General features: G+C 42.5%; 1 protein-coding gene across 1 annotated transcript in view; it reads left to right on the forward strand.

Annotated features, from left to right (window-relative positions):
- The first annotated feature begins 507 nt into the window (after positions 1-507).
- Positions 508-27,178, forward strand: part of LYSMD2 (LysM domain containing 2) — a 30,489-nt gene continuing 3,818 nt past the window's right edge. Inside the window, exons 1-2 of the mRNA XM_084641060.1 lie at positions 508-891; positions 6,799-7,136. Of these exons, the coding sequence (XP_084497186.1) occupies positions 661-891; positions 6,799-7,136 (569 nt within the window). The 5' untranslated portion in view covers positions 508-660. The remainder of the gene's footprint in view (positions 892-6,798; positions 7,137-27,178) is intronic.

Genomic DNA, 27,178 nt, shown 5'->3' on the forward strand with positions numbered 1-27,178 from the left:
GGGTGGGCGGGGAACGCCCTCTCGCAGGGCTCGCCCGCAGGAAAGCGAGAGAATCGGGTGACAAGGCGGCCTTCACCTCCTGGAGTACGCGCCCAGGGGTCAGAAGGGTGGAACCCGCCGGCTTGCTCCTCCACGCGCCCTTCCCTGGGAACTACTCCTTCAGTTTTGCTCCCTGCACCCCAGACGATCGGCTCCTCCACACCCCAGCACCACACAGCTCTCCCCCATCCGCTCCACTCGCTACCCCTCCGTTCCGCGCCTGCCCCTCGCTCAGCAGCTCCTCCCCCTCCCGGCGCTGCTCCCGTAGCGCTCTCGCGGCGGGACAGGACAGGGCGCCGAGCAGCGGCGAAACTCCAGGCGAAAGGCAGAAGCTTCAGCTGGGCTTCACTTCTCTACTAGGCATGCGCACAGGCTGCGCGCATGCACCGCAGGACGGCAGCAGGGGCTTGCGCGTGCGCAGACAGGAGACGCAATTCTATTTGAGGTCGCCCCCCCCCCTCCCCCGTTGCCCTGACAGCGGTGGTGTCATCGGCGCTTGGCCGGTGTCAGCCGCCCGTCGCGGCGGTGACTCGAGTCCCTCTGCCGCCTGCCATGCCCATTGCTCGGCTGGCTGCTGCGGAGGCGGAGCATTGAGGGGAGCACCAGGCGACGGCGCGGGGCATGGCAGAGTTCCCGCCGGTGCCGCTCTCCCTGCGGGAGGAGCCCCCGGCCGCCCGCTCTGGCTCCGAGTCCGAGTCGGAGGCCGAGCTGTCGCAGAGCCTGGCCCGCACCAAGATCCGCTCGTACGGCAGCACGGCCAGCGTAGCGGCCCCCCTGGCGGAGCGCTACCTGGAGCATCGCCTCAGCGCCGGCGACACGCTGCAGGGCATCGCGCTCAAGTATGGAGTCACGGTAAGGGCGGCCCCAGGGGCCCCAAAGGCGGGCCGGGCCTCCGAGCCCTGAGAGGGGAGGTCACAGAATATCCAGGGTGGGAAGGGACCTGGGGAGGTCATCTAGTCCCACCCCCTGCTCAAAGCAGGGCCAGTCCCCAATTTTTGCCCCCATCCCTAAATGGCCCCCTCAAGGATTGAACTCACAACCCTGGGTTTAGCAGGCCAGTGCTCCAACCACTGAGCTATCCCTGCCGCCGCCCTGGCCGGGTGGAGGGAAGGATGGGTTTGTGGCGGAGGTGCTGCGCAGAGAGGGTGCTAGGTCCTGGCTTTGCCTCAGACCCCTGGGACACTGGGCGAGTCACTGATCTCCGCGGGTAACAACCCTTCCTCTTCCTCCCCGCCTCAGAGCGTAAACGCTGGGCTGGGCCGGGACCCGACCGCACCACGTGTGTGCGGTCCGCGCGCTCTGGGCCCTGAACTCCGCTGCGATCCGGAGGTACCAGAAATACAATTTGTGGGCCAGGCAGATGGGAGTGGGGGAGGAATTCCCAGTCCTGGGTGAGACAGCGCAGCTGCAGGAGGAGGGACCCCAGGCGAGGTCTGAGCCACTTGGGGGCTGGGCATGGGGTGAAGGAGAGATACCCAGCCAGATATATGGCACAGGAGCTACACAGTGTGGGAAATCCACAGCCAGCTGTGAGTAGGGTCGCCAATTTTGGTTGGATGTATTCTGGGAGTTTTCATCACATGATATAATCTTTAATTTCTGGAGACTCCAAGGCAATCCTGGAGGGTTGGTGACCGTAGCTGTCAACCAAAAGAAATGGGATGGAGATTGACAGGAATCCTTGGTTAAATGTGAGCCATCTGAGGTTGTGAGAGGGATGGGGTGAAATGAGAATCTTCACTCACTGGTAGGGAGGAGAAGAAGGGGGCATAGAGAGGAAAAATCCCTCCTCATCGCATGCAAGTTTTGGGGTAAGGTGGTGGGGGAGTTAATGCCTGGCTCTCCATGAGCCAGTGGTTTGTGATGGAGGAGGGCTCAGTCTCTCCCTGGCCATGTGTTAAAGCAAAAGTTGCAGGAATAGATGAAGAAATGCTTGGCCAGCTGTGACTAAGAGAAGACCATAGATGGGGAATTCTCATTCAGATGCGAGTCTCTAGTAAATGTATTGCTTCAGTAATATATCCACAACTATCCCTTTAAAAAATAATAGTAATCTCAAATTAATATCTGCAACATGACAGTGAGGCCCAGTCCACTGTGCAGGCTCCAGGAACCTGTTTAAACATGGCTGTTTCTAATAAGCTTTTCCAGATCAGCATAGATAAGAATATTTTTTTCTTGTGAGAGCCATGATCCATAGCTGTGCTATGCATTACCCATGCAAACCACCACCTGCTCTCTATAGTATCATGTCATAATAGTTTTCAAACCAAATTTCAGCTGGCCTAAGGGAAAACATACTAAAAATCTTCTAGCAACAGCTTTTTATATACAGTTGTAATTAGCAATATTTGACTCCCATTGTGAATAAGGTCAAAGTTCTTATTTCCTCTCGGAAAGAAGAGTAACTCTACTTTGAGTCAAATCCTGTTTACTCCTTACTGATATGAGTAATGCTGTGGAAGTCAGTGGAGTTACTCTGGTTTGTTTTTGGTGTAAATGAAAGCAGACTGACTCAATAAGAACGTTTGAATAAGCGGAACTGGTTTGCCATTAGTTTATTTATACATTCACCATTGTAACTTAGTTTCTTCTCGCACATGTTAATAAAAACCAAACCTCTCGCATTTAGTGACACTTAAATGGTGTTGGAAATATTTAAATTTGGTCTTTATTCAGAAGTGGAGCTAGTGCATTGTAGTTACATTTATACAAAATATTTATTTTAATAAAATTGTATTTCTAAATAGGAACTTCAGTATTTCAGAGTGGAATTGTAGCATGGAATACTAACATTAAAAATTAAGCTCAATTTTTAACCTTGATTTAAATTACTTAAAATACATTTCAAGCCAGACCTGTCAAAGAATATATCTGAAACAAAATAGTAATCTAGCCCTCAATTTCAGATGTCAAGATGTGCCTTTTTTAGTTCTCCCTATTTAAATTGCCATTGTGACAGTATAAGAAGTAAGTACTGATTTTTCACTCCCATTTGCTATCTAATACCAGACATTCCTAGCAGTCTCCTTAATTTACCAAGTCTTGAGTAAAGGCTTTAGAGTTTTAACGCCCCTGTAATATAAACAGAAGATTTTTTAAAATAGAAACTTAGGACCAACTTCTATTAAAGAATCTCTTTGTATATACCTTATAAAATGAAAAGTACTTTAGCAGCAATCCTAGTTGCACTCGGCTCTGCCTCATAGGGCTAAACCAAGCCACTGACATTTATGAGAGTCTTTCTGGTGACTGATGGGGGTTGGATCAGGTCTTACTTCAGTAGGGGCTCAGAGTGGTGTGAAGGTAACATCGTCATCTCTTGAGAGGGTGAGGAGGATGAAGAACTTGCACTTCTAACAATGACTTCCTCCCAGCTGCTTAAGAAGAGGTATTGATTGTCTTTAAAGGAAACAAAAGGTCCACATATTTGCCCTTTATCAGAAGGGTGCTGGCTACAACATGGGGCATCATGTGTATCTACCGTAGGTATCTTTCAAGTTGCTCTTGTCATTCTATCCATGTGCCATGTAGGAAAAAGGATATCCAAGGCCTTATTTATATACCATACTTTAAACAAAAGTTTCCTGTTATGTCTCCCTTCCTTATTGCTCCCATTGGCTGTAGCAATGATGGGAGCACTAGTGCTGACAGTCACTAGTGTCTTAGTAACTGTCATCTATGCCTGTTCTGAACAAGGTTAATGTAATGTAGAGATGAAACCTACAACTGATGAGAGATCGCATGTAGGGAAGATGTTAGTTTGTGGTCTTTAGTGTAATCTCTTTGCTAATCGGGGAAGATTTTTGATGTTTATAAACAATATATTTGTAAAGATCTATCAAGCTGATTCTGTTAAACACCAAATAAAATCTTTTATTCTCTTAGAATATTTCGATTAGTGAGTGTGGGTAAGTAATTGTGGGAATTAAAAGGATGATGGCTAGAATATTGTTTTATATAGCTCCTACAAAGCCAAGAATATATGTGCTTTGTACAATGTAAACATGAATCCCTTGCAACATCCCTAAATAAGTGACTACTATTTGTATTTTTATTTTACTGTTTATTTTCTCCAAAAATAGGGTGCATGTATAATAGGAAAGTTCATAAGCCTTTTCTGCCTCGGTACAGTTTCATCTATGGCTGTGTTAAAAAACATAGGATTTTTAACCACCATGTTGTCCAGTTCCAGGGTTGAACAACATTAAGGTTAAAATACCTGTACCCCATTTGCATTACAGCTTTTATACTGGTGGACCTATGCCAGTGCAGAGAAATGCTTATGAAATTTCCCAGCATAGGAAAGGTATCAGTGTCAAATTCCACTCACACTTACACCCATGAATCCTTATTGGAGGCACTGGAGTTCTGTGAGTGTAACTGAGGGCAGAACTTAGTCAGCAGTTCTCAAACGACGTACCCAAGACTACTCACAGAATTTTAGAGTGGAGATTAAAACATAGGGGTCCCTTACTCCTACCACTAAAATACATGGCTCTCTGAAAGGCCACAAGAAGATATCCTAAAGCAGTATTCCAAGGAGGAAGAACAAACCATCACTGGCAGAGTTACAGTGAAGCGTAATAAACAATAGCTTTCGGGTGCATTATTTATCAGCTATCATTTTGCTAGTCCCTTTACAAATGCAAGTCATGGTAGACCTACTGGGTTTCAGCCTTTGTGCTACAGTTCTGTAGATTGATTTCTCCTTTAAAGAAAGTCATGCCTTCCAATTACCAATATAATCATAATTTTGGTATCGAGCAAGTAAATGATTCTGTTTGCTTTAGTGGCTTCTGGTTTCTGGGGCCTTGGCTGGGCTCCAGGTTTGGCTTTGCAACCTATGCTACCTAGCGAAATGGAGTAGTGTAGGGACTGCACTGTGATCCAGCTGACTCTCCCTTGTGGGGAAAGTTGGATAGCAAGAGGCAGTTGCAAGCAGGTCCCAACAAGGTGGGGAGATTAAAATGAAATTTCACATGCTTGGATGTAGCAGAAGGTCAGATTCTAGTGCAAAAATGCAGAATTCCTTAACATCTTAGAAAATGGCAAATTCCACAGCCATGGAATCCTGGGACCACAAGGCCCTGATAGAGAGATGAATGAGGCAGCTCACACTTCTCAGAGCTATTGTTTCAGGCCCTCTGCAGTCATCACTGCATCAGTTTGCATTTAGTTCCTGTTTTTAAGGTTCTAGGGCTAGAAACAATTAAAAACAAAACTGAAAGCTGAGATTATGCAGCCATGGGTGACTGTCATGGAAAATTCTGCAGCTACAGAATCCGTGGGGCCTATACCCATAATGATAGAAAGATGGGCCCCACAGAGATGTCAGTTTCTATCATGCGATGTTCCATCTTGATGGGCAGGTTACTTAGATCAAGATGGAGCATACAGTGGTGGGACCTCCAAGCTGCATTTTGATATTTGTATAAATTGATTGTGTAAAATAAGGAGGGTTGCCACTGGTCATGCTGTAGAATTCCAATGGCTGGTTTTGGCCAGCAAGTGACACCAACACTACCAGGCTCTCAAAATATGGGGCCATATTCAGGACCCAATTAGAGATCTCTGCATTTATGTAAAACCAAACACACCAAAGCAGGGAGTGGCATCACAGATTAAATGTATTCATTTGATTTCTCCAACACCCTTGAAGTTCACTATTTGTGGGCCTTCCAAGATAGGCAGTCAGCTGTATGGTCTAAACATCTTAGTGTACCCCTGAAGCCCTAAACACCTTCACATGCTGGGATTACTTATACTTTAGACCTAAAGTCAGTGGTTCCCAAACTTTAACAGCCTGCGAACCCCTTTCACTAAATTGTGAAATCTCGTGAACCCCCTCCTAAAAATATATATTTCCAGGGATTTAAGTTTAAATTTCCTCCGCACTCCATGAGGCTCCTGCTGCTGGACCCCGTTGACCGCCCCGGTCAACTGAGCTCCACTGAGCTTGGGCTGCAGGTTCCGCTGACTGCCAGGGCTCAGGCTGCCAGCTCCAACTGCCTGGCCCCGCTCTCTCTGGGGCTCGGGCTGCCAGCCCCATGTGGAGCGCTGGGGTTCGGGCTGCCGGCTCCCCCGCTGACGGGGGGAGGGCTCGGGCTGCCAGCCCCAACTGCCTGGCCCTGCTCTCCCTGGGGCTCGGGCTGTCTGCCCTTCAACCAGGTCCCACCTGCTGCCTCCAATGCCCGGGGTCCTCTGGCTGCCATTAGAGAAATTTTTCTGGTGAACCCCCTGTAACCTTCTGCGAACCCCCAGGGGTTCACAAACCCCAGTTTGGGAACCACTGGTCTAAGTAATCTGTTCAGGCGGTTCTCTGGGAGTTGCTCTCTCAGACTGGCCCCAACATGAATGCAAAATAATGCAGGATTTTTGCAGCGTTATTGTGTATTCTTTGCTGAGCAAAGGTGACCTAAATTTGGGTTGTGAAGAGAATGGAGTACTCAAATTTAGGGAAAGTTTCTTTATTTGGAACAAAAAAATATACCCTTAGGGAGACTTCCAATAGCATAAAGCCTAGTGCACGGACAAAGAAAGCAAAGCAAAATGGCTGAGTTAATGGCAAGACAGAACAGAGATGTTCTAAATGCAATAGCTCCTTTTATATTCTAATTTAAGACAAAGTAATTGTTTCAGGGAAACTCTTCGCTTATAAAACTGCTTGCCTGTTGTGTGTTTTGAGGATGGTGGCATTCTGTACTTTACAGAAATCAGTACTGCTTCAATTTAATTGTTTTTCTTTCTCTCTTCCAGATGGAACAAATAAAAAGGGCAAATAAACTATTTACTAATGACTGTATATTCCTGAGAGAAACGCTGAATATTCCAGTTATATCAGAGAAGCCGTTACTGTTCAATGGACTTAATTCGCTGGAATCGCCTGAGAATGAAATTATTGACATTTCTCTTTGTGGTGAAGGACCAATGACAGTTCAGGAAGAGAGTAGTTCTTCTTCTCCCAGTCCTCAAGAACCTGACAATCAACCTGCTGCACCCGAAGAACTATCTGCCAAAGATTTTCTACATAGACTGGACTTGCAGATTAAGTTGTCAAAACAGGCAGTCAGGAAACTAAAAGATGAAGATATCAGGTAAACTCCAATTTAAAATGAAGCATCTAATTTCAGACTAACATTTACTCCTTTTTATATTGGAGTTGTTGTGGCATTTGGGCAAACGCTAGTGACATTTATGTCTATAATCTTTCTAATTTAGGCTTATTTGCAGCCCCTATCTCAAATGACATTTATCATGTCGTGTAATGGACTATAGGAAGGTTCTTGGATACTATGGTGATTAGAATAGTATAAGAAGCTATCTAGAATAACAGCTGTATCTAAGCCCTGGCTATAAATCAGAGAAGGAATAACATTGTGTAAAAGGTGTTGGTATAACACAGATTTCTGATTTGGTAGATGGTTATCTATATAGGCTTTGATTCAGCAAAGTACCAAGCACCCAATGACCCTGTGAAGCCGAAGGTGTGTAATGAGACATTACTGGGGCCCCCCCAAGCAAAAATCTGAAATGGCCCCCAATACACATTTGTAGATGTGCCTAATCTCATACCACTTTCCTTTCTCACCCAAAGAATGCTCATTCCTCCTAGTAGCTGTCTCTTCCTCCTTTACCACCCTCATACATTCACCTTCCCTTACATCTTGCCTTCACTAGGGAAAAAGATGTATTCTTAGCTAAGAGGAGGCTCTAGTGGCTTCATCCCATATCTCCATACACAATCCCCTACCATAGCGGGGTTGGCCTTTCCTTCTCAAACACATGACATACATGCTCCCTGTGGGTTCATCATTCCTACTCCTCTCACATACCTTTCTCCTCTTAGTGCCCCCCCCCCACACACACACAGCTAATCAGCCAGGCTTTTCATGTTCATCCCTTGGAACCTCATTCATTAGTAGCTCCTTGGAGTGAAGCCAGATACCAAGCCTTGCAGAAGTTGCTCCTTCCAGCCCTCTGTTGGCTTCAGTTGGGAGATACAGGCAACTGCCTGCCCAGGTGAGCTGCTCCTTAAATTGTACATGTAAAAAACCACAGTGCGAAGAGGAGGATATGCCGGCTGCTGAGACGGAGCAACTATCTACTTCTCCAGCTCTTAGGAAACTGGAGGTGGAGCATCTCCTTTTTAAGAGGTGAGAGGCATCTCCCTTCTCTCCCCAGTGGGAGACTTGGACAGCAGGAGCTCTTGCAGTCAATTAGGCTGCAAGATCAGTGTTTCCTCCTGCAAGGGCCCACGTCAGAGTCCAGGCCCCTCAAAAACTACAAATGCTGCAGGGTGGTACTTAAAGCCTTGGTGCTCAGCAGCTCACAAGACCAAACCTGTTGTCTCAGATGAACTAAGTTAAAATTCTATAATTTAGTATCTTGTGCAATTAAATGTATTTCTAATGCTGTAAATATACAAACATTGTTCCTGAGCTGTATGTAATAGGAACTAGAAAAGTTAGTAGCTGGGCTAGCAGTAAGAATATTTGTAGGAGGGGATTGGCAATACAGTTCTAGTGTTGAGCTGCTGGAAAAACCCCTTGTCATGTACAACCCAGTGAGTCTAGTTCATTTTTCACTGCACTCCATACACAGCTTACTTGCCCTGAGGATGCGTATTTAGGGCTATTGTCTAACATAGAAGGCTGTGGATGCTCTGAGTTAAGAGTCCTGTCTGGTTAGCACACTTGTGTGTCAAAGGGTAGGCTTTCTGAACTGCTCTCTCCTTTAAGTCTCTTGTCCATCTCTTGGTGTGCTTCTGCATACTTGACTGACATAGGCTGCACTGTTTGGCTGTATTTCCCCAAGCCAGATTTGGGTCATGCAGAGAAATGGTTAATGGTATTCACCTGTCACCATCATTTAACTTGCATCATCGTTAGCATGGTTGAGGAGACTGTGCAGGACATTGCTATCTTAATGGCTTCTGCTGATGAATCTCATGATAAGCCTGCTAAAAAGGTGACATTAACATATGAGTAGGTGTTGTTGACTTAGCAATTAAGCTGGGCTGACAGAGACCACAGGTGCCCAGCAAGGATTTTGCTTATTTTAATATCCCTTGCACACAAAATGTTAATGTATAGGAGGGAATTCATTCCAGGACCTCAGCAAACGACACACAGAAAAAGTGGTTGTATTCAAAGTGACTGGCTTAAAAATAGGAACATTGTTACTGCTTCCTTATATGTTTTCTGGGTCATAGCTTGAAAAATAAAATTTTATTGCTGTATTTGCTCCTGAGCCAAAGAGTCAAAAAACATCAAACTACATTCACTTTTGTGTATACATCATTAACAAAATTACAAGAGTACACTTTTTTGGGGGGGTCATGATACTGCATGAAGCACAGCTTGATTATCAGATTCCAGCTTGAACCTCCATTTAGAGAACTGGATTGTCAGTTATAGTCACAGGAAAAAGCTAATTTAGGAGGCAGATTAAGAATAAATATGTACATTTAATGGGTAATGTTACTGAGCTACGTGTTGTTTTATTCTCCTCACAACTTCCATATACTTTAATGGGAGTCAGGTGCTACAGCCCTGACAATGTGCCCAACATGGTGGGAGGGGGCACACACGTTATATTTTTCTGGTCTCATTTGTTAGCCTTATAGCCTTTCAAACAAATGAGTTTCAATATTTAATCAGATATCTCATGGATTTAGAAGCAATTGAGGCATTACAGTTCTTCAAATAAGTGTGCTGTACAGTGTTGCAATGTGAGTAACTTTTACTTATGATATAGGTGGGATTTCACCTGTATAGAAGACCTTCATCAGTACTGTAAAAATAAAATTAATGTTCAAGTGTTGCCTTAAGCATATATGGCACTTTATGCAAAGGGACCCCAAAGTACTTTACAGACTGTGGCCCAGAATCTGATCTATTACATTGGTATATATCCGAGTAACTCCCTTTGGTTTTTATTGGTTAGCCTGGATTACAGCAGTGTGAATACAGAATTGAGCCTTCCATCAGTCTGTATATAACCTAGAGAGTTTTGTGTATCTACATATAAACGCTCTTCCGAAGTCTGCATCTCTTCTTGCTTTTACTGTTGTTAACTATTGAACCCTCTTCATAGCTTCCCAAGTCATTGCTCTCCAGACTCTAGCATGTGCAGAATGGTGTTGCTTGCCTTCCTACATACCGCAAAGAACTCTGGGTTCCCAGTGTTTCAAGATCCATTCAAAATTGCTGTCCTTGTTTTCACATCCTGCATGAACTTTCTCTTCTCCCTCACTTTTTTCTAGCATGTGCCTCCTCTGTCTTACCATTGTTTAGGAAACCTGCTTTTCTGCAGCTTCTGACACCTGGCCAAGTCTAATATTTTTTCCCCTTCAGCTCTTCAGGTCTTTCGAGTTTTATCTGAAAACCTCTTTTCTCCTGTGCATAGTACATCACTGTCCTCTCAGATTTAGGGTGGGGAAAAAAGCATGGATTTAACTCTATAAAGCCTTTTAGGATTCAGTTTGTGTGAAAGGTGCTATGTACACAACATAGATGCATTGTAATGTTACCATACCCAATGGGTTATGGGACCTTGAGCACAATTTGGCCACTCAGTCAATGTTGTTCTGTTGTCATTATGTGTTAATATGGTATGGCTATAATGAAGACCTTTTTATATGAAGGTAAAAGTGCAAGTAAAAAAGTAAAAAATGCTATGTTTCAGCTACACTGACCTTGTACATTCTATTTCAAATGGCCTTGGCACATAGTAGAGAGCTTTTCAGATAATGTGAGATTATGGGATGTACGTCAGCATTGGAATGTACTCAAATGGCAGTTTGCAGAGATGGAAGAAAAGCAACATTTGTTATGTTGCTACATCTTGAACCAGGGAGTAGAAGAATGGATCTGAGGTCTGAGTAAAGAAGACAGCAACAGCAGCAGAGGATTGGCTCCAGAATTCCAAAAACTATCACCTTTCTCCTGTCAGCATGCTTCTGCTAGTGTGATATGCAGGCTAATGGGATACTGCATGTGGTAAGTTGCTCATTCAGAACTTTTTCCCCTTAAGGTTTTTTAAAATTTAAATTCTATCACATGCACTCTTAATAGTGAAACTCAGTTACACATGCTAGGCCTCATTCCTTATGCTTAACAGGAGTTCTGCATGCAGAGCTACTGCAGGATCAGGCCTAATGTAAATGCAATACAAGGTGAATACTTGAATTCCATTAACCATCACCTTCCAAAAATTATCATTTAACCATCCCCCTTGAAATGACCTCAACCTTCTTTTGTTGGATTGCTTAGTGGCCAAAGTCTCAGCTTTGGAATACTTAAATCAGTCTCTGCTATAAATACAGCCCTTCATCCTTCCTAACCAGAAAACTGAGTAACATGTAGGTTGTGAAGGTGGTCTCTTGAATTAGACCTAAAGCTTAAAGGCACTTTATGCCTTGCATGGATGTTAATTCCATGTGATCTTTAACCACAGCCATTGTTGTGCGGTGCACTATTTGGCTGCTGCCATCCTCCCCAGAGGTGACTGCATTTCAGTAGTAGTAGTAGTAGAGTGTGTGTGTGTATATAATATATAGTATTTATGAAGAACTTTGATCTTTCAAGGGTCTTTATAAAAGTATAATTATTACTCAATCTCTGGCCACCAAGCAAAGAAATGTAAGATTACATATAAAGGAGGATTTGTGTGGTGGTGGCGGTACAGGGGCATAGAAGAAAGCAAAATAAAAACAAAGCCAGGTCATCCTTTTATTTTTGCACATCTGCTTTTGCCTTGTCTTTGTATATTTTAAGTGCATGTTTCCCAAACTATCTACTGTGGTGTCTGCAGCGCACCCATGTATTGCAGTTGTCAGGGATATGAAGGATGTATAGTAATTGTTATCCAGTTTTACCCCTGGCTGGCAGAAAAACAAACACTTCGTAGGTTTGAATTTTCCAGAAATTATTCATTAAAGGTTCTATCTTGTCCCAGTGTGTGTTTTGTAAAAACATCTACTCTGCTTGTGTACGCAACTAAGATAGATAAGGGCATTACATCCAGACATAAGTTTTATGATCATTCTTTTAAACATTCAGATACCAATAGACGATTTGTAAGCTCTTTACATTATCACTAAGAGAATTCTCTTGGGTGAATGTAGTAGATTAGGGTGTGGGGGTGAGTTTTAGTTTGTGCCTTATGACCACTAGTTTGGGGAGGAGGAATGGATATTTAATGATTCCCTCACATCCGAGTTTAGAATGTTACTGCATTTGAAAAGAGGAACTCTAAAAATTGTTGTTTGCATACATAAGCAAAACCCTGGCTGCTAGCTAACTGCAAACATGCAACATTGGGAACAGAACCTATAACTTGAAGTTCTGTTAACTTGCCTAGTACTCAGCTCATTCACTGGGAGGGAAGATGGGAGCATTTATGACATCCATGATATGAAGTTGTTAATTGGTTCTTGTTTTCTTTACAGTGCTCCAGTACCATCAGCCCAAAGAGAAATGTAGAGAGACAGCAATGAAATCAAGAAGCCTTTGAGGATATGTTGTGTGTTCCAAGAGCTATTAAATCAAGGGCTTTGATTGGTGTTCCTTTTACAACTGTTGGATGCTTGGTAAAAGAGGGGTTAAAGTATCAAATGAATTCTCATTGTCATGTGTGCTGTAAGCAATGGCTAGTGTTCATTATTTGTGGGTGAGAGGCATTTGTACAGAAATCTGTACAGATGTCCTTCTGTACCTGCAGTTTGTGTTGGGCTGAGGGTGGCAGGTGCAAGTTGAGATACACAGCACTATAAAAACGTTGTAATGCTTTCTTTCCGTTCTCCTTTCCTAACGGAGGAAGCGAGAAAGTAACTTATCACTTGTTTTCATTTTAGTGTATTTAGAAATCTCTTTAATAAAACTTTCCATTTTGTTTTTAATGAAAAAATGTGTGGCCACTAAAATCTGTGGCAAACTTATGTATTACTATTGTGATATGTGCCCAAGTGTTCATTTGGGGCACACGTCTCCCTGAAAGGTGTAATATATGCAGCTTGAATTACCTTCACCCTTTGGTAGAAGGTGTATATCTTAAATCTGTCCTTGTACAGTCATAACTTGCACTTCTGAAAATGGTTTTTAAGGTGATTTCTGTGATTTTGAATGATAACTGGCACAGAGTTTCTCTAACTGTAGTACTAGGGAGAGTGTGGAGCTCGGTCTTGAAAGCCCTCATGCAGAATTCCCATTGTCTTCAAGGAGAGCGCCATTTATGGGTGGATATACAGCAGTGGGTCTCAACTTTTTTACTGGCGACCTTTCACATCGCAAGTCTTTGAGTGCAACCCCCCCTAATAAATTAAACACCCTTTTAAATATATTTAACACCCCTATAAATGCTGGAGGCAAGCGGGGCTTGGGGTGGAAGTTGACAGCTCGTGACCCCACAGTAATAACCTCGTGACCCCCCTGAGGGGTCCCAACCCCCAGTTTGAGAACCCCGATATACAGGGTTAAGCCCTCAATTAGTCATCAGCAAGTTTTGAGTCTTCTTTGGGGTGACTAAAACAAGCATTCTAAGTTTCCTGGGCTGTGCTTTTCATAACTATGAACAGCTCTGCTTGGATTCAAGTCTGTAATGACTGTTACTAATGTTCTTAACTTGGAAAATAAAGCTTGTCCTTGAGCTTGGTCATGAACCATGCACCATATTGGGTGCCAGTATATTATTTGTTATACTGATAGCTACTTTGGAGGTCTGAACACACTAATATATACACAACAGAAGTGCAGATACTAAATAATGGATGTGGAGAAAAGTTTGTTGGACTAGAAGGGACTGGTGTTTCTTATTTGAGTATCTTACCTTTGAACAAAATGAGCAAATCTGCTAACGGAAAATAAGTCTTATTTCCATCCTTCACTTACTCCCTCCTGTTTACCCCCTCTAATCTGCTACAGCTGACCACAAGCACATCTGGGAATTGGAAGCAGGCAGCTTCCAATTCCCAGAGGTCTGCAGTTTTCACAATCTGGTAGAGGTGTTGAGGGCCCTGTTACATTGTCAGTGGTAGGGAATGGAGTAAAGCTATGTGGGCACGAAAGTTATGACTCTGGTCATCCCTATATCCCTGTTCAGAGAGATTCTTCCAGCCAAAAGCCAGACTTACCATCTTCAGGTGGGAAGACCAGGTTTGTTTGTTTGTTTTTACTTGTTTTTTAATAGGAAGGACCAAATCATTAGGAAAGTTGTTTACAAGCTAAGCGAATAAAAAACAGGAAAAATCCAGGAAGTCCACAAAGATCTTTCCAATGCACAACCTACAACCACAAAAAAAGGAAAATATTACTCCCAGCCCAGTACAGTTAGTGTAATATAGCCTTCAAGACCATTCAGTGACATGGTGGCATCTTCAGTTACATCTTGTAGTGTAGGAAGCTGTTATTTCAATGATTGCCTAGCCCAGGTAAGAATTTAAGGAGAGAATGTGTTTATTTAATCAGTGAGATGAGAACCAAAGAGATACACAATGGCCTTCATAAAGATTCCCCTTGATATTCATTACAGCTGAATCTTGTCTCCATAAGTCATCATTCTCCTGCAGAATAGTAAAATGTAGTCTGATGCCATTTATTTTTTCAAGGCTGCGCAATTGTTTGTGAAAAATATACTTGATAGGTCATATGTGGACCTCAAAATGATGCACAGATCTGCATGCTGTGGTGTTGGCCTGAGGCTCCAATAAGAGAAGATTTGGCATCTTATTTTGAGTGCCAGGAAGATCACGTATGTCCGTCCATCACGGAAGACATGGGATCATGCAGAACTCTGAGGAAATATGTTTGGAAGGGCCTGATCTGGCAGCATGCAGGGAAAACTACCACTGACTTCATAGACATGGGAGTTTGTCTCTATTAGGACTGGAGTGTTGGACTGTAAGTGGGTATCAACCTATACAATGCTGGGACATTAGCAAAACTGTGCTCTTATTCATATTTCATAAAGCTAGCTCCTTGGCAATTTCAATTTCACTTCTTGACCATTTAATTGAAAGTGTTTAAATATGAACTACAATTGTTTTTATACTAAATAATAGAGGAATACTTCTCATAATATTATACTGAAGAAGACAGTTACATAATACAGTACTGGTAACAACTTTAGCCTAAGGGTAATTACTAAACTGACCCTTCAAACTAGGCTTTGAAATATTTATGCGTCTCTTTAGCTAAAAGATAATTTATACATTAAAAACCATGAGGCTAGTAACTGCTGACATTGCTGCACACTAGTTCTCTGTAGAAAGATAATTTGATCTGAATTGAAGACAAATATTTTTAAATCCATGGCACATAAACTTAATCATTCATTGTATGTTGTCTCTCATGGCCATTTCCTTTATTCTTGGTAGAATTCCAATCGAGCATATTGCTCTTCCACCATTTCAATATGTTCTGAGAACCTGTCAACACAGTATATACCCAGAGCAATGAATATCCTTCTGATTAGGACTGAAAGTATCTATTGTTAAATAGAGGTACTATTTTCTGGGATGTTAGTCACAAGATATTAGATTTATCACAGCTTGGACTAACTTTTGGTTTGTTTTATGTGGGCACATTTGGGAGCAGGAGATAATGCAGGTTACCTTCACCCAGGCCCAAGGCACCTGAGCAGGCAGCAGACAGAATCCAGTTCTTGTGCTCGAGTGCAAAACTAGGGTACCTGTGGTACTTTTTTGTGCCAATAAGTTGTCAGTAGCATGCAGCAGCTACCATCTGGTGACAGGGATGTAAGGAGTATGGCTCCCCTTGTGCTTCCTAAGGCATTGTTTGTGTCTTTCTTGTCTGGGCCAAATGCCTCAGAATCTCTCTGTTTGGCTAGTTCCTCCAGCAAGGAGCAGGGCACAGTTTAAACCTCTCTTTGCAGAAATAAGATTTATGTAGTTCACTGAGGACCCTGATGATTCCCCAGTACTTCTGATTCATAGTCCTCTGGTAGTTCATGAAAGACCCTGTGGTACTTCTTAGGATGGGTGGTATAGCTTGGTAAGAGTTGGCTCCCTGATTTTTAATAGCTGAATTCCAGCACTGCTTTGTCCTTGGAGAACTTAAGCTTTGCTAGAAGGAAAGTTGACAGACCGTACATATGACTGTACCAACTTCTGCTTGACATGCAGTAAAGAACATTCTAGGCACTGACTTGAAAAAATCTCATAGTGTCAACATACAGTGACCTTAGAACTTGCATTAAATCATACTGGTCCCAGAATGAGGTTTTGCTGCTAATAGCCTTCCCTGGTGTTTGTGAATGCATTCCAGCCAGTCTCAAAAGCAAGTTATACAGTGTGAAGACTACATTATTAAAATACTGTGGTTAAAAAGCAAGGAGACTTGCCTATGGAATATTGTGGTAACTCTGATGTTGAATTAAAAATATGAAGCGCTTGCTAAGTGAGCTGATGATTGTAGTTACAGACCATTTTTGCATAATTGTAGACATTGGAAAAGTGATCAATACTCAGTTAACATCGTGCTTCTGGTGTTGTCCTAAGCAGGACTTATTTTCAGTGAACAAATGGGGGGAGAGAAATTAATGTTTCATTCTAAGACCAGTCTATCTACTGTCAGCCTAGTCCTGCTTCCAAGTTCATCAAAGCATGGGGTAGGCCTGTTAGCTAGAACTAGAGGTACTGGGCACTGTGATAAATTTCTGGTATTTTAAAATAGTTAGCTCAGAACATGCAATAGTGAGCTCAAAATATGAGTTCCTCTCCAGTCAGTGTCTCTGATCCCATCTACAGTGGTGGCCCTAGGAAACTTAGACAACTAAATGTTTTCCATTAGATAATTTAAAACAGTGGTTCTCAAACTCTGGATTGGGACCCCAAACTGTTTTAATGGGGTCCGCAGGGCTGTCATTAAACTTGCTGGGGCCCAGCTCTGTAGCCAAAGTCCAAGCCCCACCGCCAAGGGTTGAAGTCCTCAAGCTTTGGTGCCCCCCAGGGTGCGGGGGAGTGGCTCAGGCTTCAGTCCCCTTCATGGAGTCTTGTAGTAATTTTTGTTGTCTGAAGGGGGTTGCGGTGCAATGAAGTTTGAGAAACCCTGATTTAAAATATTCAAGATAGTCCCTTCAGCAAGAACAGACAGATAAGGAAATATTGTAAATGCTAGAATACCTGTATCTATTTTGGTAAGGAAAAAATTGACAAGATTTCTAACATTTATGGGTTGGTAGCACCTGAAGATCACAATCAGGTTAGGCCCCATTGTACTAGAACCTCTATGAACACATAAAATAACACTTCCTGCCCCCAAAGCATGTTATCAGTCCTGTACGCTGCTTTTCACAGTTCACAGACTTCAAAAATCTCTCTTCATCCAACTGAACATAAATAGCATTCACAAGCCAAAGTAACTTAAAAATAGAAGTTCTAGTATTGTCATATTTTGGTACATTCAGCATGGTGGGGAATGGACAGATACCTTTCAGAGTTTAGCATGGAGGGGATTAATCCCTTTCTTCCAGGTAAAGGTAGAACCACAGTTGTTATTCCTGAGTTCAAGGATTTTCAGTGTTCTGGGCCAGCTGTTGACAGTTAATATTCCCATTTGTGGTATAAGAGGGATTTGCTGTGGGAGGCTAGAGACTAAGTCTGGGAGTGAGAATCAGCAAGGAAAGCTCTCTAGAGAAGAGAGCAGGTGCTCTCTCTTCCTCCAGACTTGACTGAAGTAAGCTGTTCTCTATAACTACTTTGGCTGAGAGAGAAGCCCTGTTGCATTTACATTTGCTACATTTACTTTTTTTTTTTTTTAAACTAGTAAAGTGCATCATAAAGTGTTTAAACTCCACCTTGCTGTTCAGCTGCCTTTCCTTTGCTCACCCCCCATTCTCATTTTAGGGGCTAATTTCATGAGGGGTTACTATATGTCAACATTTTTATAATCTGTGAAAATACCACACAGGCCTTAGTCAAAACTTCCCCTTGACTTTATTTTTGCCTAAGAAAGTTCTGCAGCATTGGGCTATTGGTCTATTTGGGAGCACATAAATAAATCTTTCACACAAAGTGTCACTGTCATGGTGTAAATAAACCCTAAATCCTGAACCAGCCAACTTTCAATAGAGTTTTCCAGTAAAAAGATCAGTTTTCAATTTTAAATGGAGGCCTCAACCAGCATTCAGCCTTACATTTCACTGACTCCTGACTAACACCCAATCTGTTTGTTGTAGGCATTGTGCCAGGACTCCTTGTATCAGCTTCCATTTTATACTTCAGAATGCATCAGGTTTTCCTCATCTCACTTATATCATAGAAGCTAACTAAAATATAAGTTCAGGATGGAGAAGACCTACTTGTGTCTTTCCCCCCAAAACACCAATTTTAGGAGCTGTAAGCTTCTCTTCACTGCATGATAATAAAGAGAGCAAATGAATTCAAGAAACAAGCCATAGTCTCATGGAATGGAGCTAACATTGTCAATGCTGTCTCCTTCCCTGTCCAGTGGAGCCAGTCTATGTGAACACTGTGCAGTTGAGACGGTCAGTTGTAGGGGCACAACTGGGAAAAAGCTATGCAATTTCTACCCTATATTCTGTGCTTGCCTCCCCTCTTCACATGGCTGCAAACCCTTCCCACTAGAGAGCTCTTCTATTTTCAGAAGAGACTTCCCCTTCTGGAAGGGGTATTCGTGGTTTTAAATAGTACTCAGTTTTTGGACTGTGGAATACTTAGAAATTTAAACTAAAATCTTCCCTTGGAAAAAGTTTTAGGTGGGTTGCATTTCATACCTTGCTCTGCCTGAATGTTATATTGGGTTTACTTTATTATGATGACATTTGTCTGCTGTTCGATATGACATTTTGTGTATTGCTGTCTTGGTTGCTTGAGTTTTGGCAGTTGGCCTACAGTGTTCCAAATGGCAAGAATCTATTAGATATCAGTCTTCATTTGGATTTGTCCCAGTTCTGAATCAACATACAGTGCTACCCCTTGCCCATTTTTGGCTGCGGATTTGAAAACTGATTGTGGCATAGTTCTCATTCTGCTGTTAATTAACTGACTTATGGTTCCCTATCATACCTTGATGCTAACTACAGTATATAACTACCCTTTGTTGATAGTATTCCTTGGTTATTCTACATAATAGATGCTTTGCCTTCACCTTTAATAGGAGGATTCTTTTCTCCATTTATCCTTTCTTTCATGACCTAATCCTGAAGAGTGCAGAGCATCTACAGCTCCCATTGATGTCAGTAGGACTATCATGTGAATAAGGGTTGCAGGTTCTTGTCTTCAACGTTATGGAGCCACATCATGACAGCAAAAGGTTTAAGAGCCTTTTTCATTCCAATTTCTTATTTTCAGGTGGTTAACTTTTTGAAAAATTTACCTTTGGGTCTGAAATCGCTCATGTTTGTGTTCTTGGCCCAAAGGTAAATTTTTGTCGAAATGCTTTAACTGTTTGAGTTATCCAACGGGGGGAGGGGCATTTTTCACATGAAAAAACAGTTCAGCTGCTTAAAAAAATGCATGGGTCACTCAAGTACGTTTTTGGTCACAAGGAGTGCATGCAGATCTTAAATGCAGATTATAAAGAAAGCCATGTTTTTCTACTATTTTTCTAACAATGTACCAAGGTTGAGCACTTTTTAGACATGTCCATGTTGCTGGAACTCTGTGTTGAAATTCATGCAGCTGTTTATTTAAATGATTGCGCAGTATATGTCTTTATCAGAATACGCAATGGCGCATTCAAATAAATACAGTTGCAGTTGCATTGGAATTTGTGATCTAGATCACACAGGAATAATATTTTTAGGACATGATTAAATGTTTAGGCGCTTGTCATAAAGCTGTTGTTGCCATTTTAGCATTGTAATTTTTGAAGAGATGTTTTGTATCTCAGATAATTGTTTTTTTTTTCAACATTTCTAATGTTATATAATTATCTTTGGAGTGTTTGGCACTCTGAGCTAGTGCTGGGTAGTTGTGTTGCAGTATATTTACATCATTGCTCTTTTGTTATGCCTTTCTGTAATATTCCTTACATATGTTTTTGTGACTCATTTTCATCAAGCAAAAACAGTAGGTGGACTGATTTTCTTCAGACATTTTAATATTTACACTAACCTTTTATCTGTCAATCATTGTGTTAGTAATATACAGTTTGAAGTTGTTGGCAATATTTTCTGTACTGCAATTTACTCTGTTTAAAAAGCCATAGCAAATGATTGGTCTCTTGACTAAAGATAGCTTCAAATGTTTGAGAGTTCTACTGTAGCTGTCTGCATTCTGTTTTGAAAGTACCATAACTTGGTTCCACGTCAGATGGGAAAAAAAAGGAAAAAAAAAAGAAAAGCCTTCTTTGTTATGGAACCATGATATAAACCCTTCTGCATTAGCAGGACTGACAGCTCCTTGCCTGTCCAGTCCTCTGTATTAGGTCAAGCTACCACTTGTCAAACCTCACCCCTAAAAAAGACAAACAGAACACGCTGGAACCATTTTTTCCCCTCTGAAAACTGCTCTGTGCAATGGGGAAATACACTTCCTTCATGTCCTAACACAGCTTATGTGTGTATGTGGCTTTTTTTAAGGACAGTTATAGAAAGGGTAAGTAGTTTCAAGTTCTGAATATTTTGCTAGATATGGAGGTACCCCAGAACTGTGTATTTCTATAACAGAAACTGACCAACTGTTAATGAGACAATCATTTTTTCATTTTTTAAAGGAGGGGTTTACAGACACACCCACCCCCCCAACTTAGAAAGGTTTTCATAATTTTTATTTCCATAATAAAATTTCCTTCCCCTCCCACAGTCTTGTTTCTCCTGGAATTTTTGCAACTCAAACTTTGGAGCATTATGCTAGCATGTGAAAAACAGTGGGTGGAGGATGTATCCAGGAGTTGGGGAAAGGATGGTGAGAAGCTGCCTAGACAGGGGGATGTGATCAGATGGAGAAACTGAACTATTCTTAAAATGGCCATCATTACACAGTGGCAGCTATTTTAAATGGTTTTAATATGGTTGGGTTTTTGGATAAAAGTTGTTAGAGTACAAATTTGGCGACATAGAAGGATTCATGAGCATATCAAATCCAAAGAGGGATGCATCTTATCCCAAGAAGTAAATTTAACATATGCATAAAGTGTCTATAAGTGCCTGTATAATTCCAATCCAAGGGAAGAGAGCCCTGAAGGTCAAAAAACGCCAGCTCTGTCAGATGGAGTCTTTTGACCTTCAGGGTCACATGGGTGTGTATAGACTTGTCACAGTGCCTCAGAACAGCTATAGTTTTCTGCAGTGAGTGGTCTTTTCTTGCAGGGTGTGGCTTTTTAATTCTTTTTTGCTGCTGCTGTTACCAAGTCTCCCCTGAGCAATTTTTACTGTGTAGGGGTTTTTGGACAACAAACATCCAGTACAACTTGTTAGTGACATTTTCATTTGTTTTTCCATCTACCATCAACAAAAGCAGTATCAGGGCTTTCTAGTGCAGCAAAAATATGACCAAGCAGCCAGTGCTCAACTTTTGAAAAATAAGTGAAGTATTTTACTAGTGAAAAGAGGGGATTAACTTTTATAGCCAAATCCTACTTGCAGGAATCAGGCAGGCAAATTACTGAAGTCACCAGGTCTACTTGCAGAAATAATATAAGTAGGATTTAGTGCCTGATCCACACCCCATTAAAGGCAGTGGGCATTTTTCTTTTGATTTTACTGGGCTTTGGGTCAGACCCCTGGATTGAAGGTTATACCAGATGATCTCATTTTAAATTAGAATTTTCAGCATAGCCTACAATACATTCTCAAAATAAAGTGATACCAGCAGATATTTATACTTCTTAGAAGTAGTTGTAACTGAAGCTTATTTATTACAGAACCTGAACAAACAGTAATCAGCATTAAAATTTGTTTACTAATGTATCTTAGATTTGTGTATTTCCTCCCTACTTGAAAACAGATGGTGCACAAGAGAGCCTTATTACATGGCAGAGTCCAAAGCATTATGGAAGGGCATCATTTATTCAGAAAGCATCCTCCTTGTATTGTACTGTATTTACCTGGGTTCAGAGCAGCTATGCACACGCGGACTTCACAGTGCCGCTTTAAGCCAGTTGCTGTAAGGACTTCACTGGTTATCTTAGGGCAGGGGTGGGCAAACTACAGCCCGAGGGCTGCATCCAGCCCTCCAGACGTTTTAATCTGGCCCTCGAGCTCTCCCTGGGGAGCAGAGTCGGGGGCTTTCCCTGCTCAGCACGGCTCCTGGAAGCAGTGGCATGTCCCCCCTCTGGCTCCTACGTGTAGGGGTAGCCAGGGGGCTCCATACACTGCCACCGCCCCAAGCGCGGCCCCTGCAGCTCCCATTGGCTGGGAACCACAACCTATGGGAGCTGCAGGAGCAGCGCTTGCTGACGGGACAGCACGCAGAGCTGCCTGGCCGTTCCTCTGTGTAGGAGCCAGAGGGGGGACATGCCATAGCTTCTGGGAGCTGCTTGAGATAAGCGCCGCACAGAGCCTGCACCCCTGACCCCCTCCCGTGCCCCAGCTCTGATCCCCCTCCTGTCCTCCAGACCCCTTGGTCCCAGCCTGGAGCACCTCCTGCACCCCCAACCCCTCATCCCCAGACCCACCCCAGAGCCCGTACCCCCAGCCGGAGCCCTCACCCCTTCCCGCACCCCCACCCCCAATTTCGTGAGCATTCATGGCCTGCCATACAATTTCCATATGTATATGTGGCCCTTGGGTCAAAAAGTTTGCCCACCCCTGTCTTGGAATATGTCTAAACTGCCCACGTGGCAGCGCTGTGATGTGACAGAGGCAGTGTAGTCACGCTTTATCGCTAAAACTTTTGTCGCTCAGGGGGGTGTTTTTTCACACCCCTGAACAACTAAAGTTTTAGCACTGAAAGTGGCAGTGTAGACACAGCCTTAGAAGGCTTCGGTGGCTAAGAGATTAATGTAGTGGATCTGGATGCTGTTCCATTTGAGTATTTGTGCTAGGAGTAGAAAAATGCAGTATATGCTCTCAAATTATTCTTTTAGGAATACCTACATCATGTTACAATTAATAGTTGTGGGCTGAATAAATTGCTTGCTCAGCTATCTTGCTGCTGTATTAGTGAGATGTATCTCCTGTACAAACACTACAAAAAGTTTGAAAGAAATCTGTGGTAACTACTTCCAACTGAGAAACAGTCTAATTCCTGTTTCATAATGATGGGTCATCTCACTTTGAGAGTTTTTCTTTTGTCTTTGAGTCATGTGAGATTGAAACATCTTCAAACTCTGATTTTTTTTTCCATTTTAGCTTAATTCCATCTTATTTATTCTCCTACATTGTCCCACTGTGATACTGACTGGCAGTCCAGTAATATTAACCAGTGCAAATTATTCGTTTCTGGTTAAATAGTTTAGTTAGGCTAAAAAGCCTGGTATCTGGCTTTTGCTTCCATTGAAAACTGACAGTCTCTCCTATTGCTGATTTCGGGCTAGGTCATGTTATCTGCACACAGCCTAGGGTAAAGGGAGGTGTATAGGCAGATTTTCCTAGGGAAAGCCCTGGGCGGTATTCAGAAACTCCTTTGTTGCACTGTAGGAAAAATAGTAATGTGCAACCTTCCTTTATGTATTGCACCATTCTGCTGGCCAGTGGGGAAAGCAGGAGAGGTGGAGCTAAAGTCTGGGTGGAAGGAGGACAACAGATGACATAAGAAAACCATTCAAAGAGATGCCACTGATACAAACTATGATGGAGCAAGAAACGCCGCACTAGACTGAGAGGTACTAAGACTGGGTTGCCTCAAGTACCAAGTGCCACAAGTTACAAGACAAGAGCATCTAAAAAAAAAAACAAATATGCAGTCTCAGGGTGGAGGTGAAAATGCTTTTTTCTTCCTACTCCCCTGTGTAAAGGATAGGCAGTCTAGTCCTCAGGTTCGCAAAAAGAAAAGAAGGACTTGTGGCACCTTAGAGACTAACCAATTTATTTGAGCATAAGCTTTCGTGAGCTACAGCTCACTTCATATGCTCAAATGATTAGTCTCTAAGGTGCCACAAGTACTCCTTTTCTTTTTGTGAATACGGACTAACACGGCTGTTACTCTGAAATAGTCCTCAGGTTGCCATTCATGGGGACTGTTGCCTGAATGACAAGTAATTATCAGAGTAGGACTGCTTACTATAGCAGTCTGGTTTCTTTATACTGACATGGCATGTAGAGGAACGTATTTTATCAGTCTAGAAAACCAGCAGCTCTGTCTAGCAGTTAGAGGAGAGGAGACAGAATTCCTGGGAAATATATTCTCTGCTTTACCAATGTGTGACCTTGAGCAAATTACATAGGTCCTGTAGCTTACTCATCTGCAGAACTGACTTAACGTTTACCGCCTCCCAATGCTTTTGTGAGAAATGAAGCAAGTAAACTTTTAACAAGGGTGACAGGTGCCATAAAGGGATGTGTTCAACGGGTCCCCTGTGACTAAACTGAAGGGAAGGTAGGGTGATTTCCCTTCTTTAGATAGAGTTCACTTCACGGTGGATACTGCTGACTGATCCCAGATGTTCATAAAAACAAAAAAGTCCAGAAAGCAAATATCTTGCCTTTAGAATGCACCAGATATGAGATATTTAAATAGGATTTCTCAGGAACAGAGCCCCTCACTAGGTCCCTCCTTCCCCATTTCTATTGGTACTAGTGGTAGGTCTACGCAGCCTGCGGCAGCAAGCTTCCCACCCTGGGTTGACACACTGAGGCCATGTCTATACGTACAGTGCTGCAGCGTCGTAGCTGTACTGATACAGCTGTGCCACTGCAGCGAATCTGGTGAAGACGCTTTATGCCGACGGGAGAGCTGTCTCTTGTTGGCATAATAAAACCCACTCTGAGTGGCAGAAGCTGTGTCGGCGGGAGAAGAACAAAGTGTGACTGTTTCTAGCGGTATGTATCGAGACTTCAGCAGTCATTTCTCTAGTACTAGTTCTCTGTACAGTCATCCATTTTGATTGCAGATCAATTTTAGAATCATGACGTGTATGAATGTAAATTTATTGTTCTTTCATACCAAAGATCCCTCTTCACAAGAACAAGATGCGTTATATTAATAGAAGAGAAGGTGGAAGTATCATTAATTTTTTGCACTGCATATATGGACATTGTCATGTTATTTGCTTGTTATTTTGAGTTTGATACTGTGTGTTGCACCTGGATGTGCTGCTCATGGACATTGATCAGTGTTCAGTACGGGCCCAATTCTGCCACCCTTTCTTCTGTTGAGTATTAAACTTTCTCTGAGTAGCCCCATTGAACTGAGTAAGGTATTACTCAGTAAGGATAGTGTAACAGAGCCAGATTCTTCTGTGCTCTCAGAACTGTGAATGTTATTGTGCTGGTTGGAATGTAATGAAAATAAACAGCAAAAAAAAAAAAACGATTGAGAAGTCCATATTACTATAGTTAAGAACATGCCATTCCAGGGAGCCATTCCAGGGAGTCCTTGAAATTCCTGGTATTACTAAACACATTCAAAATGTGGGAAAACCACTAGATCATGCATGTCATTGTAAATAGAGAGATGGTTATGGAAAAAGGTAATTGTAACACAAGTAGCAAAGGCTTCACCATGAAGTTTTTCAAAAGCGGACTGCTGTCACTACCCTGCACAATGCTGTCTAAACCTAAAATACAGTATTATTTACTTTTCATTAAATATTAAGCTACAGAATGATTTGAGATAAGATGTATTGCATACCTATAAACAACATTATCTCTTTCAAATGAAGTTGTAGGCCTACTGGAAATTACTTTAAGGATTATGTGAGTAAATATTTACTGAAGTAATGATCCTATTTACATAATTGGCAACGCCCTTCAAGGAGATGAAGGACACAGCCAAAAGTAAGAGTGGTTTAGAATCAGATTCTTCCTTTATTGTGTCTAAATCCTATCTGCATAAAAGATGAATGATAAAAGCTTTTGAGCCAGCTGCTACAAATGGAAGTAGAGGGCTATATCATAAATATCTATTCTGTCCAAGCAGTTACCAGAGCAAATAGGGGGGGTTTTTTTGGGTTTTTTTTAAATCCAAGCAAAGCGCAAAGTCTCAGGGCAGGGGAAACCCACAGATTTTTTATTTAAGTGTATGATGAAGGAAAGTGAAATGTAATATGTCAACAAAAACTTTATTTAGAGAAATATTTTAGTCACATAGCACTAGATCATCCCTCCCAGAGTAAAACCCAAAGGAACGAGCTCAGTGAGAGAACATTTTGTAAGGATGCCCCCACTCTGTTTAAATGGTGGTGTGAAAATAGTCTCCCCGAGGGTGGAGGCTGTAGGGCTCACCTTCAAGCTAGCAGATACCTCAGGGATCATTGTGGTTTCCAGGGAATCCTCTAGAGGCCAGAGCTTTCCACATTGTCCAGAGAATGGTGCTGTGGAGGCAGCCATGTTCCCTTCCTTGTGCAGGGATAGAAGGAACAGTCTGGACTACCTTACAAACTATGGTCTCTATCCTGAAAAAACTTGTCTGTCTTCACTGCAATTAACTCAGGCTGCTACTCAGGTGTTGGCCCTAACCCTTCTCCTGAATCATGTAAAATAGGGTGCTTTCAGTGTGGGTCAGCTGGTCCATCCTGTGCTATCGGCTGAAGCCAAAAGCAAAGCTTTCACTTGGGCAGCTAAACTGCTACTTTGTCCTAAGGAATGCAAGCTAAACTACTCCACTGTGGATAGCCCAGTGCTTCCCCCCATGTGCCCAGAAGGAACCAGTTTCTGAACAATCCACTGGGAAAGAATTGGAGTGGGTCAGCTCACTGCAGCATGAAGAACCATGGGATATGCCCCCAGAAGTCCTAGTGGCACACATGGGTGAGTGAAGCACCAGTGAGGACACAGTAGCACAAGTGTGGCTGCTCATATGGGGTACCAGACACCGGAGTTAATGCTACCGTGAACAATGAGGTCCCATTGCACAGTGGCCAAGAATAGGTGTCTCCAGGATAGAACTTGGATGGAACTTGAAGTAACAGCATCTCTCAGGGCAACTTTTGTAAATGAAAGTTTTATACTGAGACTGCATTTAATAAACATTTATCAGATGTTTTACTCTCCTACTCTCTTTCCAGCTCACTGCTTTGTGGGAAGAGGCAGGAAAGGGGACCTTAAATTGTTT

The sequence above is a fragment of the Lepidochelys olivacea genome, assembly GCF_965140295.1.
Source record: "Lepidochelys olivacea isolate rLepOli2 genome assembly, chromosome: 10".
In the NCBI taxonomy this organism is placed as follows: Eukaryota; Metazoa; Chordata; order Testudines; family Cheloniidae; genus Lepidochelys; species Lepidochelys olivacea.